This window comes from Grampus griseus (assembly GCF_964374135.1).
Source record: "Grampus griseus genome assembly, chromosome: 2".
Classification (NCBI taxonomy): domain Eukaryota; kingdom Metazoa; phylum Chordata; class Mammalia; order Artiodactyla; family Delphinidae; genus Grampus; species Grampus griseus.
Genome location: NC_139018.1, coordinates 75676935 through 75692111, shown reverse-complemented (window position 1 = coordinate 75692111; position 15177 = coordinate 75676935). Strand labels below are relative to the sequence as shown.

Sequence of the window (15177 nt, the reverse complement as noted above, 5' to 3'; positions counted from 1 at the left end):
ACACCATATGTTCAGCTTTGGCAGGAGACGTAGGTGGGAAGGGAATCTCAATGTTAGGGAATGCTCATATCACACCCCAGCTGGCTGTTGAAATGAAATAAGGAGAAACACACAAATATTTGGTTAAAACACCTTTAATGAAAAGGGAAAGACACTAACATCTCCGTTGTCTGCTCTTCACATTTTACTATGTTAGGAAACTGGAGCCTACACCTTTGGAGGAGGAGCCATCACTCAAGTCAGTCAATAGCAGAACCCTCACTCCCTCCTCCTCAGAACTCCGGTTCCAAATGAGCCTATGTTAAAAGTAAATACTACATCTCATTACAAAACGGAGAGGCAGGGAGGACAGCACCTAGGGCTCATCTCCCAAAGTCTGGGACTCTAAGAACCAGACAGTGGCAAAGACATAAGCCCCGGTCCGTGGACAAGCAAAATGGGAAGGAAGTGGACCTTGAAAGAGGAAGATGAGGAAAATACAAGGGGCCAGGGAATAGCGGAGGGAGTTATCTAAAACTAGAAGCACACTAGTGCTAGGAAATCCCCCATGATCCATGGTGCATTGCTGCACACTAAAGTCACCATTAGTTCAAAAGAACATTCATGAGACCCATCAACCCATCCAATTAAGAGTTTGAGGTCCCCTCCCTTATATCACACCCCTTTCTTAATCACATAGGTTCTCAGCAAGCCCTATGCTTTAGCAACACTCCTAAACGCTCCATTATTCCTTCAGCTAACCCTCATCAACAATGCTTGTTAAAGATACGAACTTCACCTTTCCTTCCCCAAAATATCCATCCCATGGGAGACCTCTCAGCAAGAAATCCACTTGTTTCCTAACTCAGAGGCAAGGATGAAAGATACGACAAGCTCAAAATATCTTGGCATATTAACCAGCCAACACCTTTGCCTTAACGTGAGGAAGGCACATTAGTGCCTTACTACTGGGAACAGTGTCCTATGCCCTTCATTTCTCCCTACACCCTGGGGCGCAGCCACCAGATACTGACATTGTTGCATCTTCATTGTCGGCACCTTCTGGAGCAGGGGGAAGGAGAAGAAATGTACAGTTTGCTGCTTCTCTGCTATGACGGGCTTTCTCAGGCACTGTCTTGGATGCCAGAGGCCAAAAGAAAAGGAGGGGGGAATCTCTTTTCCTTGGCTTCTCTGGATCCCATTGCTGGAGGCAACTTCTCAGCCACAGTTCCTGGGCCAAACAGCACTGGTGGTGTGGGGCCTGAAGGGGTAGTGGAGATGGAGATGGAGATGGAGCTGGAACTCTGGGGCCTGGTGGGCAGGTCACTTGACAGTAAAGCCGTGTCCTGGTTTCAGCAAGACAGGGAGCCCACCCTCACCAGCTGGGCAGGAATGCCCTGGGACAAGAAGTCCTGCAGGTTGACCTGGTCACCAGAGAGGAGTGGCCCTAGGCCCTCCAGGGACAGCTGCTGGCCCCTTCGGGCTGGGCTATAATTCCAAATGTGGGTGCTCAGATGCACCTGCCACAGGGAAAGGGAGAGGAGAGGGTAGAAGGGTCATTCCCAGGGAGGGTGGAGAGGGTTCTTCTTGGGAATGTGAAAGCTGTAGAGAATCTATTTTCCTCAGGTACAATGAATGAAGAGGAAAGAAAAGTTTCTCAGGGGGCCACCCCCCTGTAAGCACAAGGATTTCAAAGCTCAGGGATTAGAGAAAAGCCACTAGGGACACATCATATAAGAACTCAGAGAAATAGACAAATAAGGGCTCACAGATCTTGGAGGTCCTTCTACAGAGCTCTCAGTTTCTGCCCCCGGGGTCAAGGGGCAGCAGGTTCAGAAAAACAGGCTCATGGGATCGTGGGGTCATCTTTTCGGGGAAAGGGGGAGAGCCCTGGGGAAGTGATGGAGGATGAGCAGCCAGGGACCAAGGAAAGAGCAGCAATATTCTGAGGGCCGTGGGGGGCAAAGGGCTGTACCTGGTGGTGAGCCAGCAGCATATGCTTCTTGAGGGTAGCCCGTTCGAGAAAGCCCTGCCTGCAGAAAACACAAGTGAAGAGCGGCCCCTCCTTGGGGTGGGTCTTCTGATGCTCCTCCAGAGCTGCCTGGGTGGGAAAGGTCTGGCCACACACCTCACAGGCCTTTCTGCTACTGCTCTCTCCGGGCTCCTTTCTCATCGCTTCCTGCAGGCTCAGCTCCTCCACCAAGGTGGGGCTGCTGCCTTCCCCTTCTAGGGCCAACGCTGACACGGGGCTGGCGCTCCTCTCCGGTTTGCCCCCCTCTTCTGTGCCTCCTGCAACATCACTGCCGCCCTGCTCCACTGGCTGCGTTCGATCCAGGCTGTCAGGCGGCGGCGGCGGCGGCAGAGAAGGCTGTTGAATCGTTTTCTCATTACTGTCCATCTCCTTCCCAGCTGTGGCCACTGCCACCACAGTTCCCACTTCCTCCTCTGCCCCGGAGGCCTCTTCTGAATCACCACGCACTGATATCGCCTTCTCACCTCCACTCTCGGAGCCTCTCCCTGCCAGGGAATCTTCATCAGTCACGTCTTCCTCTTCTTCTTCGTCCTCTTCTTCCTCTTCGGACAACTCCTCTTCTGGGGATGGCTGCTGGGATGGCTGCTGGGGGAAGCTCCCCGCCCCTGAGACTGCAGACTGCTCAGGGCCGTTCTCCTGGGCAGTTCCCCCACCTTCAGGGAGCGTGGTACCACCGTTGGGGATCTGGCCCCCCAGGTGCATCCGAACATGCTGCTGCAGAGTAACAGCATTGGTGAACTTCTTCTGGCAAATGGGGCAGGAGTTCTGGGCCCGGGCAGCTGGACTAGCCTTGTGGCCCACGAAATGTGCACGCAGGTTGCCCCGGGTAGAGAAAGCTCTGCCACACACTTTGCATTTAAAGGGCCGCTCACCTCCATGTTGGCCGTAATGCAGGCGCAGCGCTCGAGGACAGCTCAGCACCCGAAGGCAAATGACACACTGGTTAGGTCCCGATGAGGCTGAGGATGAAGTTGCAGGGGCAGAGGTTGTGGAGGCTCCCGAAGCAGTAGAGGCCACTGCCACGGCTCCTTGACGGTCAATCTTCTCTACCAGTTGCTGCAGCTTGGAGGTCTCGGAGGGTGAAGCCCCCAAGGGCTCTAGCACATAAGGAAAGGGGAAGCTACCAGTGGACTTAAAGTGGTTGGTAAGCAGGGCCCAGCTGGGTAGCGAAGTCACCAGCTTACTTAGCTGCATGCGGGTTGCTGTGCCACTTTCCGCCACCCCGGCGATGGCTGAGCCCTCGCTCCCGGGTGGGGTGTTTTCATCAGCTTTACTCTTTGGCTCTACCGCTTTCATGAGCACGAACTTATTGAAAGCAGGGAGCGCAGGAGCCGTGGCTGTGCCTGCCCCGGTGGAGAGCAGCGTCAGGCTCTCTGTGGCACTGAGTGCCGTGGTGGAGGCCACCAGAGGCTTGCGTTCCACACCACCACCTGGCATGGCCGCCTCCTCCTCGGCCTTCTCTGGTGGCACGGACATACCATAGGGCAGGCCGCTGCTGGTGATGACGTAGTCCAGATGCTCTGGTACCGGGTGAGGGTTCATCTGCACGTGCGGGTACTTCTCCCGATGCCGGTGGAAATGCACTTTGAGGTTGCCACGCGTGGTAAAGCGGTTGCCACAGACATTACACTTATAGGGCCTCTCACCTGTGTGGGAACGCAGGTGGATCTGCAGGGCACTGTCACTGCCAAATACTTTGGCACAGAAGCGGCATTTGTGCCGTCCACCAGGCTTCTCCAAGGGACCCATCAATTCCCCATAGCCCAGCTCACCACCTCCATTCTTTGGCTTCAGGAGCCCTGGGGAGGCAGTAGCCTCGAGGCCCCGGGCTGCCCCAAGACACTGTGCTGCCAGTAGTCCCGTGGTGCCTGGGAATGCCAGATGAGGCGAGGCAATCAGCTGATCTGTGCTGCCTGACAGGGCCGGGGAGGGGGCAGGGGTGGGTTTGTGGCTTCGCCCGACCCCTCCGGCAGCAAAAGGGTGCTGTGACCCCAGGGGATGATAAAGGTGGAAGAAAGCCTGCTTGGGTGTTTCCGCCCCTGAGGAAGAGGAGGTGGAGGAAGGCGCCAGTGTCTTGCCAGTTTGGACAGGCTTGATGGGGCTGAAGAGGGGGAGCAAAGGCTTGGTGGAGGAGACGGCGGCTGTCCCAGGTAACTCGGAGGGGCTGGAAGGGGTGCCCACTGTCTGGCCTAAGGAGCCAAGCAGCAGCACCTGCCGGCAGATTTGCTCAGTCATCTGCATCTGATGGATCTGCCGCTGCTGCAGTACCCGGAGCTCTTCCAAGATCAGAGGGATGTTCAAGTGGCCGCTGCCTACACCTGGGGGCGGAGGAGGAGGTGGAGGGGGTGGTGGTGCAGGAGTGGATTCTGGAGGTAATGGAGTTGCTCCTAGCTTAGGGCTGGCCAAGATCAGGCCCCCACCTCCCCCAGCTGCTGTACCTGTGGCAGCTACGAGAAAGTGCCCCGAAGACTCCTCTCCCCTCCGCTCTGGGCCCCAGGTGGGATCTGTGGGTACAGAGGACCCGGAATCCGACGGGTTGCTCTGCTCGGCCTCCATGACCTGGGGACTGCTGTGGCCCTCAGGCCGGGGTTCAGAAGAGGTCGAAGAGTTGTTGGGGTTCTCCTGGCCCCCAATTATCACCATTACAGGGGGGTCAGGAGAACATGCATTCTGGTGGGCGAGGAATTCAGCTGGGTCAGTGAATTGTGCGCAGCACTTGGCACAGACTTGGGGGTGGTCCTCCTCGCTAGCATCACCTGGGAAGAAGACAAGGAAAGAGCGTGGGTGGTGCGGTTCGGATGGGTATGCAGAGGCTGTAATTAACAACGAGCCCAGTAACCGCTAGTGGGGGTGGGGAGATGAGCTCACCATCCGGCTGGCCGTGCAGGAGGCTAGAGCTCAGTGCTGTCCCGCCTGGACAGGAGACTCGCCAGCACTGGGGGCCAGGAGGGAGGGGAAGCGGGCATGCACAAGCTACTCCCCCCCTCCACCACCACCCCCCGGGCCACTGGCGGGCGCAAGGACTGGGTGTGAGTACCGGGTCCTGTGGAGAGAATCGTGCCTTCTATCTCGTCCACCGAAAGTCCTCTCCCCGCCCCCCGCGTCCCCTCCACCCCTACCCCTGCCCGGGCCGGGCCCTACCGCACCTCCAAGCTCCGCCGGCTCCCCGCAGGGCCCCCCGAGACGAGAGCTCCTCCCGGCTTCGTGCGCCATGGTTGTGTGGGAGGTGGAGGGCCAGGTGGAGTGGGAGACAATGGGTATCCGGATTGGGGGAGGCGGCACTGGCCGCCGGGGCTGCGGCAGCTTCTGCACCCAGCGGCCCAGACTGCGGAGATGGAGATCGGCGGCGGGGGCAGGGAGCGGCGGAGGAGGGGGAGGGGAGCGAGGAGTCGCGGAGGAGGGGAGGAGCTGGAACGAGAAAGCTGGGAGAGGGGAGATGGGGGAGGAGCTGCTGGGGAGGGAGGGGAGCGAGCCCAGAGCCCAGAGCCCGGGAGGGTTTCCGGAGGCTCAGTGACAGGTGCTGTGGGGCATGGCGGGGGTCCACCTTTCCTTACCCTCTGCCAGCTCCCCCCATCTCCGGATGTCCTTGCCCAGACCTGCCCCCTCTCCCCCCCAATCCCCCAGCAAGCTCAAGGGGGCACAGTAGGAAACACAGCCTTGCTCAACAGAGCAAAGCGACAGGCTTCTCTTATTTTCCTTTGGATAAAGGATCCGCTGAGCCTGGAAAACGTGGGCTCCAGAGAGGGTGGTCTGAGGGCCAGAGCGGGAGGGGGAATCCCAGCACACCTACCCCTTACCTACACACACATAATCTGGTGCCCCCAAGATACCCCAAGTTTTGTCCTGTTTTCCTGACCTCCATTCCCACCCTACCCCCACCCCATCCACAAAAGAAGTTTCTCAGGGTGGGAGGCCCCGAGGTAGAATTTCCAAGGAAGTCGTTTCAGGACTCCTCTCTGCGTAACACTAAGCCCCTTTACTCCCCGCCCCTCCTCCCCCAGAATAATAGCTGAATGCGAGTTACTCCACAGGTCACCCAGCCCACACCTAATTTAGAGAGTTCATGCTTATTTAAGGGGCCATCTCCTATTTAGTACCCTCTTCTCTACCCTTCTTCTTCCGTTGTCTTTCTCTGCCAACACAGCCACTACTGAGGACAGCTGGGTTTGGGGAGATGCTAGCCTGCAGAGGCCTACCTAGCTCTAACCTGGGGGGAGGGGAGCTTCTCCTGAAACAATGGGGAAAATGCAGTAGGAGGGAGTTACCAAGCAGCCTCTCAGTGCCTAAAGCCCCTTTTAGCCCCAACCTGGCTTGAATGCCTAGGAATGACTTAACACCTGCTCACCAGCACAGAGGTGGCCTCCTATTCAGGGAGAGGATAAGTAGGGATAAGATGCCTCCTGGACCAGGTACTCTGCATTCCCTTTCTACCTTGAAATGAGTCTTAATGGGTTTCCCACTTCCTTAAAAGAGCTTATCTTACTTACAGGAAATGACCACAAGTCCTTAGTTTTGTGGTTTGCCAAAGGCATCAGTAAATCCACATTGTTCTAATCCCAGTTCCAATCTTGTCTGGCTGATAAATTGAGGCGTGGTGGTCAGTCACACCATGCTATGCCCCCATTTCCTTTTTTGTAAAGTGGTAATGTTGTAGCTGTGCTATCTTCATCAGAGAAATATTGTGGGGATAAAATAATATGTATAAAATAATAACAACATGTATATATGAGACTTTAAACTTTGGGAGGAGTCCCAAATATTATGAATTAGAGAATTTATATTGTCAGTGGCAAAACAATCAAAATAAAATACATATATATTAAAATTAGATCTGTTTTCATGTTGCCTATTAATTTCTTATTTATTTATTTATTTATGGCCAAGCCGCACAGCTTGCACAGGACCTTAGTTCCCCGAATCCAGGCCCTCAGCAGTGTAAGCCTGGAGTCCTAACCACTGGACCGCCAGGGAATTAGCAATCTTATTAATTTCTGAGGCTGATATAATTGGCATATATCAAGGGTAGGAAGTCTTTTTTGGGGGGAGCTGAAACAATGTAATATTAGTAACGTCCACTTTCATTGAAAACATTGTACTGAATTATGTTTTGAAACTTCAGATAATCACAAGGGCCTTAACACTGTGGACAATGGCTCTGAAACAGATGAGCTACATGCTTCCAGGCCTGACCCTGACAATGAGGGAGAGGGGGTTCTATTTCAATATGGCAAGTCACAGGTTAATGCAATGTTGTCTATTTTTACAGATAAGAAAATGGAAGCTTGGAGAGGTTAAGTGACTCTTCCAAGTTCACACAGTAATTCAGTGAAGCAAGCATTCAGACTTTTGACTCCTGTCCAGTGCTTTCCCAAGCACATCAACATTGTGTGGCTTCCCTAAGCTAGAGAAAGGGCCCTGTGTAGCTTCTACCTGCCATTTGCTCTCTGGCCTCAGTAACAGAGAGGGAATCAGATGGAAGCTTTCTACTGAGCATTTGTTAATTAGCATTGAACATTTGATATCAAGTTGCTGTTTTGTCAAGTCTTCCGACAAGAAAAGAAATCCTTTTCTTTTCATCTTCTCCTGGGAAACACTGTCCCCTTTCTTGCTCTTTAATGAAACTTGCTTTCTGATGCGTAATTTGATCTGGGCTCTTCTTTAAGGTAAATTCAGTCCCTGGTGAAAGGTGACGGATCAACAGCCACCTGTAAGAGGAAGCCTCTATTTCTCAGCACTTTGCACTCACTGCCTATCCTGAAAAGGGGGGCAGGATTCTTAGGCAGACACGAATGAAGTCATAAACACAGGAATAAACTAAGCTGGTAATGGTGTCCCTAGATAGCAGATAAGGTGAGGTAAGCTATCCTGGGTCACATGTAAAGTCTGGGGTGGACATAGGACTGAGACAGGGACATGCTTGTTTAAATTTATGAAGAGCTGAAACGACAAGGAAAAAGGAAACTAAGTGACTCTCTAAACCTGGTAACTCATTAAACGGGAGAGGATGGCTGGGAGAACAGAGGAAAATTGGTGGGTAGCAGGGTGGTAGAGCTGAACACGGGTTCTCAAACTTTGCTGCCCATGAGAATTACTGCGAGAGCTTTTAAAAATCCCAATGGCCAGGCCGTACCCTAGACCAATTAATTCAGATTCCCTGAGGGTGGGATCTAGGCATCAGTGTTTGTAAAGCTCCTCAAGTGATTCTGATGTACAACCAAGGATGAGACCCACAGTACACATCAGAGGCGTGTCCTCCCCATCAAACCTTCCACCCTGCTCCTCACAAATCTTACCTGTGCTCAACTCGGCCAAAATTAGGATGTAGGCAAAATGAGTTGCTCAATGCAAAATCTTCCCATCGGGTTGCCTCTCTACTCTGACCACAGCCACACTTTGCCTCTCTTGTATCCTGCTTTCAGGAGCAGAATTTGACATGATATACACCTGTCTATGAATTTAAGTGACTGTATTGCCCTTCCCAGGGTATGTGCATCTTGAGCCATACTTCCAATTGTAAAATGAAAGGCTTTGTTCTACACAGAGTTCAAGCATCATCCAGCCGTTAAAGAAACAAGCACGCTATGTAAGCCCCTGCCTAAACTTAATGTTGGACCAACACAGATTGGTAGTGTCCACAATTATGAGTTGATTCTGTAACTGCTGCATAGATAACTTCTGAAGGAGAATGTCTCATCTTCTCTTCCTTACTCCTCTCTCCTAAATACATACACATACTCCTTTGCTACCCACACCTAGTAAATGCACCCTTGGCCTGTGCAACACAGTGGACAAACAGGCACAAAGATTTATACATCTGGTGCTAAGTGAGAAAAATATATTTGTTTCCAGAATAGGAATATCTTAGATCAAACACAAAAAAGGGTGGTTTTTTTTTAAGGACGTTTTTCTGATATCAAAGGACTCGGCACTTGGTATGAATGGCACTTGGAATTCATACCATTTTGGAGCTGGAAGGGACTTTAGAGATATGACCTCTCATTAAGCACAGTGATTGAGAGTGCCAGCTCTGAATCAGACTTGGGTTAACGTCCCAGCACTTTCTAATCTTTGTGACCTTGGGAAAGTTTCTTAATTTCTCTAAGACTTGCATTTCTTTTAAAAATGGGGGTATAGCCACAAAAAGGAATGAAATTCTTATACATGCTACAACATGGGTGAGCCTTGAAAACATTATGCTAAGTGAAATAAGCCAGACGCAAAAGGACAAATATTGTATCAGTCCATTATATGAGGTCTCTAGAATTGGTAAATTCACAGAAAGAGACAGAAAGTAGAATGGTGATTTCCAGGGGCTGGGAGTGTTGGGTGAAGGGAATGGGGAGTTATTGTTTAATGGGTATAGAGTTTCAGTTTTGCAAGATGAAAGAGTTCTGGAGATGGATGGTGGGGATGGCTGCACAACATTGTGAATATACTTAATGCCACTGAATTGTATGCTTAAAAATGATAAATTCTATTATGTATATTTTACCGTAAATTTTAAAAAGTTTAATGGAGGTAATAATAGCAGAGTTGGGAGGAATAAACAAGAGGAAATATATAAAGGGCCTAGCATAGTACCTGACAAATAGTAAATGCTCTGCAAATAGTAGCAATGAGTATTATTATTTCAAGTCTAAAAGCTGAAGCCCTGGCAGAAGAATGGGCCTGCCCAAGGTCACAAAGCTTCAAGGTACAAGCTGGATTGAAAACCAGGTTTTCTGCTTCCTTATCCAGTGCTCTGTTGCACCCTCCCTGAGTTACTTTCTATCTACTCAGAAATGTTTTCTCTTTCACCCAGGAGTCCCTAGGGCTGAAAGGCTCAGGGATCAATACCCTGAGAGGCGATGCTCTCTACCTCCAGTTCTAAAGAGAACAGAACCCTCAAAACTCTATTTTTGCCTTCCTTCCCCTTTTGCTGCTCTTGCTGTCTGCCAACTGCCATTTCTCCCCCTAGGTCTGTTTGGCTGTTGTCCTGGTTTCTCCTTCTCACTAAATATCTGGGTTTCTGATCGTTTCCTTTATTTCCCAGATGTACTAGTTTACATTTTCCCAATTCACATCGCTTATGTTCTCTAATCCAGATTTCTAGACTCTGTAGGGGAGACAGAAATTTTTTTTTCTCTCCAGAGTTTTTAAGCAAATAGACTATTTCCCTCTCATCACTTATATGCAATAACTATTCTGGTAGGTTTTGGTGTTCTGGTCAGGGAAGCTGAGCAGAAACAGGGTGGGAAAACAGGTTTTTCAGACTGTGCCTTGGTGATATCTTAGGTCACTGCAGAGATGAGGCTTTTAAAATGTGCAACAAAGGCTCAGCATTTGCTTGTCACATATGGTAAACATTGCTTAAAAGAAGGCAAAGACTCTTGAAAACCTTAGTGGCACCCTAGCTTACTAAATAAATGTCTGCAGATGGTCATGATGATGCCCATAGTTCCACAGGTATACCTGTAAAAGGACATGTGTAAGAGCCCCCGAACCAGAGCCCTCCCTACCTAATTTTGGGGCATGCAGAACAAGAAACAGTCCCTGGGGCGGAACGAAAACTCAGGAGCCTGAAGATCACATAAATGAATAGAAACCCTATCTATATATCTTATAAAAGCAGGAAGGAATTTAGATTTTCATATTAGCCACCTCATCTTACAAATGAGACCCAGTGACACGCCAAGTCATACAAGTAGCCCAAGGATCTTTCAGTCTCTCAGGAGAATTCTGAAGGCAGATCTTTCTTAAGGTTACTACTGCTTCCTTGCTCCTTAACATTTATGTTTTCAACTTTTATGGCTCAAAGGCAAAATTTCAACTGAAATTTGTTGCTGCCAGTGAGTTCAAGCCTGCACTGTTTCTATGGGGACGGTTTTGCAGCAGCATCCCCGTGGCCCCAAGTGTTCACAGCCACAAGTGGGAGCTATAGTTCAAGGGGCTGGAGAATCCCCTTAGGGCAGTTGTGAACGATTTCTTGTGACTCCCTCCCAGATTCTTCCTCAGCAGCGGTATAGGGAATGGGTGAACTGAGGATGTGGGAAGAAGAGAGGATGGGGGGGAGAGGAGAGGATGCCTCTGGGTTGGAGGGGATTCAGCATTGTTCCACAATCTAACCAGCAGGGGAGCAGGACTGTAAGGCAACTCTGAGGCTCTGGGGGAAGTCTCCTGTAGAGCAGGAGGAGGAAACATCCGGCCTGCAGCAGCATTAAGGGGGGCTAACGTGTCCCAGGAGGGAAGGATGCCACCAGCATGCCACCTCTTAATATTGGCACAGTGGGATCCCAGTAAAGCACTGACTTGAGGGGTATGTGTTCTACCCAAAACAATATGTCTGTTAAGGTTGTTCCGTAGCATGTTGTGAACTGATTTGATCTCAAGTCCTTTTTTACAACAGGTGGAAAGGTAAATTTAATCCATATTTTAGTTTTAGCTACTACAAATACATTATCCTAGAGCTTTTCATGGCACACATCTCATAAAGAAATGCTGAAGTTCACCAAGAGGCTCCCGAGCTTTGGTCATATTTCAGCACTTACAGGAAGTGCACTGTACTCACATATAATAATAATAATAATAATAATAATAATAATAATAATAATAATAATAATAGACTTCCCTGGCAGTCCAGTGGTTAAGACTTTGCCTTCCAATGCAGGGGGCGCAGATTCGATCCCTAGTCGGGGAGCTAAGATCCCACATGCCTCACGGCCAAAAAACCAAAACATAGAACAGAAGCAGTATTGTAACAAATTCAATAAAGACTTTAAAAATGGTCCACATCAAAAAAGTCTTTAAAAAAAATAATACATATTAAGTACTTATTTATGCTAGGGACTGTGCCACATGTATTAAGCACTTATTTATGCTAGTTATTTTTCCAAGTGTATTAACATGTATTAGCTCAGTAACCTAATGAGGTAGCTAGTATATTCATCCCTATTTTACAGATGAGGAAACTGAGGCATAGAAAGGCAAAGTAAACCAACAAGGTCGCACAGCTAACCAAGTGGTAGAGCCAGGATTTGAATCCTGAAAGTCTGCCTTCAGAACACTTGTGTGCTTAATCCTACACTGCATTGTTGGGTGAATCAACTGTTTGCTAAATAAATAGTTTATCCCTGAGCCAGGACTTTCAGACTTTCACAGTGTGAACATATGTAGCCATACTAGATTGTCCCAAACTTGCTCGATCCTAAGAATTACCTGGACATTTGCAAAGATACAGATTCCCAGACTCTAGCCCAGATCTACCCACAAGCAAGCAAGCTTGGAAAACCCTAGTTTAGGTGGAGTGAGCACCACTAACCCTAAATGTCATGAAATCTAGGTTTCTGACCTGACTGTACCTCTGTTTCTGAGACTTTGGGCAATGTCATTTCTCAATACCTTAGTTGCTCTGTTGGCTGCCTCTTACTTACTGGAATGTTATAAGAATACATGAAATTTCCCCCCCTCATAAAGAAAATCTGTTACTTAAACAAATGATCATATCCCCATAAAATGATATGCATGTATCAACAAGTATGTTAACTCATACACTTTTTTTAGCTTGGCTTTCCTTGAAACACAAACCTAAGCCCCTCATCCAGAACTTTCCTCTAGCCTCTACTCCAGGTGACACAGATACACACCCCAAACCAGGCTGCATCTGACCGACATTAGCTCTCTCCCTCTGGGAGCTCTGATCTGTTCTCTGCTCAGCCCAACAATGAGAAACTTTTTTCTCTTCTCCCTCAGGGGACCCTTCACGTTTATCCAATTCATTCTCTTGCAACCCAACTCTCCAGAAAGAAAAGGGGGGAAAATCCCACCCCTAAGAGACGATCTTCAGGTCTGAGGAGGTTACTTAGCAACGGCACAAAGACCAGTGAGCAAAGGGGGGACCTGGGGAGAAAACTCTTGGGTGGGGAAACAGAGCCAGTTTGAAAACTCCATTTCATCCAGAGAAAAACAACACAGAAAACACAAACATAATCAACCCCGAGAAAAGCCAAGCGGGGCTTCTCCCCAGCACAGGTCATCTCCTTACACGCTGCATCTCAACTCTTTCAACCCCCCAGCGACCAAGTTCTCCCCCTGGTTTTGCCCATGGCCCGGGTGCCCTCCCCTTGCCCTGGCCTGACCCACACAGGCTTGGGCTCAAGGCCCCCCCAACCCCTCCCCGGCACCCACCGTTCTCAGACGCGCTGGGACCTTCGCAGTCCGAGATTAACTGTTGGGGTTTCCGCTGCTTTCGCCGAGACATTCCCGGGTGGAGAGAGGTGGGACGGGGAGGGGCAACTCTCACTTAGTCTTAACCGGGGTGACCTGGTCTGGTCTCCCCCTTGGGTCTGAAGCCAACTGATGCCTCTCCCCCAGTGCCAACCACTGTGAAGCAGAGATGTTCTCCCTTCCAAGGGACAGACAGACAGACAGACAGACGCGCGCGCTCTGATTCTCTGTCCCTGACTCTCTCTCTCTCTTCTCTCTCAATCTCTGCAAGTCTTTAAAGGGGAGACGCCCCCTTTTTTTTCTTCAGCTTCTTCCCTACGCTTCTGCAGCTCCCATTGTAAAAGCAAAAATCCTAATCTTTCCGCACACTCTTTTCTTTTGTACTGCAGAGGAAAGGATTTAACCCTCTCCTCCCTGCCCAGGCTCCCGGCCTTTCCCTGTGCCTGTTCAGAAAATGTCCCTCGGTTGTTTTTCTAACTCTTCTTCCAAGCTCTTCACAGTGCTTTTTGGTTATTTCATGATTCTATGCCACCTTGTTTGATGATGGGACTGCTTCTGAGGTATAAGCTGAAATGAGAACTTTCTGGTATATCCTGATTATAAGGCCAAGAAGTCAGCTACCTGCCAGTCAAAAATGAGGATGTGAAAGGCTGACAAAAAGACTGAGCAAAAAAGGTCATTATAATAATAACTTAATATATGTAGATCTCTTTATAATTTATAGGATATTTTCGTGTACAGGACATATTTTGAGTATTACAACTTTGAGGTTAGCACAGCAGGTTTTACTACTCCTGTTTATAGATGATCCTCTTTATAGATAAACCGAAAGGCTCAGTGAGGTTAAGTAACCTATCCAAGACTGCACAGCTATGATGCAACAGAGACAGGCCTGCAAGCCAGGTGTATCTGACAGTAGTCTAGCATTTTTCCCCCTCTGTCTTGTTAAAGGTACAATATGCCACCAGACTCCTAGTGTGAAAAAAAAAAAAGATTGATCTTAAGGAATCTCATTTAAAATAGTGTCTCTTCTGTCTCTCCCACTCCTGTCCAGCTCCCAGGGTTGAGGGATGCCACCTTTGAGAAGATGATATAGATGAGTTCTCTGGTACTTCAGAGTAGAAGCTACAAGGAGGCACTTTCAGCTCAATATAAAGGAACTTTCTAACGTGTAATGGACTCTCCAATAAATGTGGGAACTCTCTGTAATATGTTCTCACAGAGGCTGAAAACAGTTGTCAAGGATTCTGTGGAAAGAATTTCTTTGTGGATGTGAAGTTTGACCTTTAAGAATACATCATTTGGCAACCAACCAACTGGATCTCTCCTGTTCAGCTTGCACACTTAAGGGTGATTGGTTTATTGTTCTTTAACTTCTGACCTTGCTGTTCCTCCCGAATTTAAGGTACTGCTGTTACCCCTGGGCATAGAATATCCAGATATGCCCTATCTTCTAGCTTTATGCCTAGGTCCTCTCTTTTAACCTTATTTATCTTTTACTCTTCTGGCTAAGAGAGCATCTGAAACACCATCTGTTAGGAAAGTGGGAATGATTTTCCCCTTTGGAGTTGAGTGATGCAAATCTCTGATGGCTGTGTCTTCAGAGAATAACAAAGCAAAGCTCACTCAGTGTTGGGTGCAAACTTGAAGTTTCCGTCATTTCTTCCCTTACGCAAGTCCAGGCTATTTTGGCAATACTAAGAAAGGGAGAGAGAGACAGATGGTAGGAGGGTTGCTGGTGACAAATGAAGCAGGTACCACCATCTGAAGAGATTTGGAAAGCACTCTGATCTTTGCTTTGGAGTTCACTGAATCTCCATTATTTTCCCAGTCCTTTGGGGTCAGGACCTTGAGTGGCTCCCTCACGGTCAACCCTTGGAACTCTTGCTGACACTGTCTCATTCATCCTGTTAACCTCCCTGTGGTAGACAGGTGCAGTTATCACTAGGCTATTGTAGGGGAAA

At 49.1% G+C, this 15177-nt stretch overlaps 1 protein-coding gene across 2 annotated transcripts; it reads right to left on the bottom strand.

The window, feature by feature from the left end:
* Positions 1–1276: 1276 nt before the first annotated feature.
* SALL2 (spalt like transcription factor 2) lies at positions 1277–13247 on the bottom strand (the record flags this gene model as incomplete). 2 transcript variants are annotated; one of them, XM_082648432.1, is made up of 2 exons in its annotated part: positions 1277–4767; positions 13175–13247. In XM_082648432.1, 2 exons carry the CDS (start codon positions 13245–13247, stop codon positions 1826–1828), a joined length of 3015 nt encoding a protein of 1004 aa, XP_082504558.1. In that variant the 3' UTR covers positions 1277–1825. The 2 variants fall into 2 exon arrangements, with proteins under 2 accessions (XP_082504558.1, XP_082504559.1); XM_082648433.1 differs by lacking the exon at positions 13175–13247 and adding an exon at positions 5158–5224.
* Between the last annotated feature and the right edge of the window lie 1930 nt (positions 13248–15177).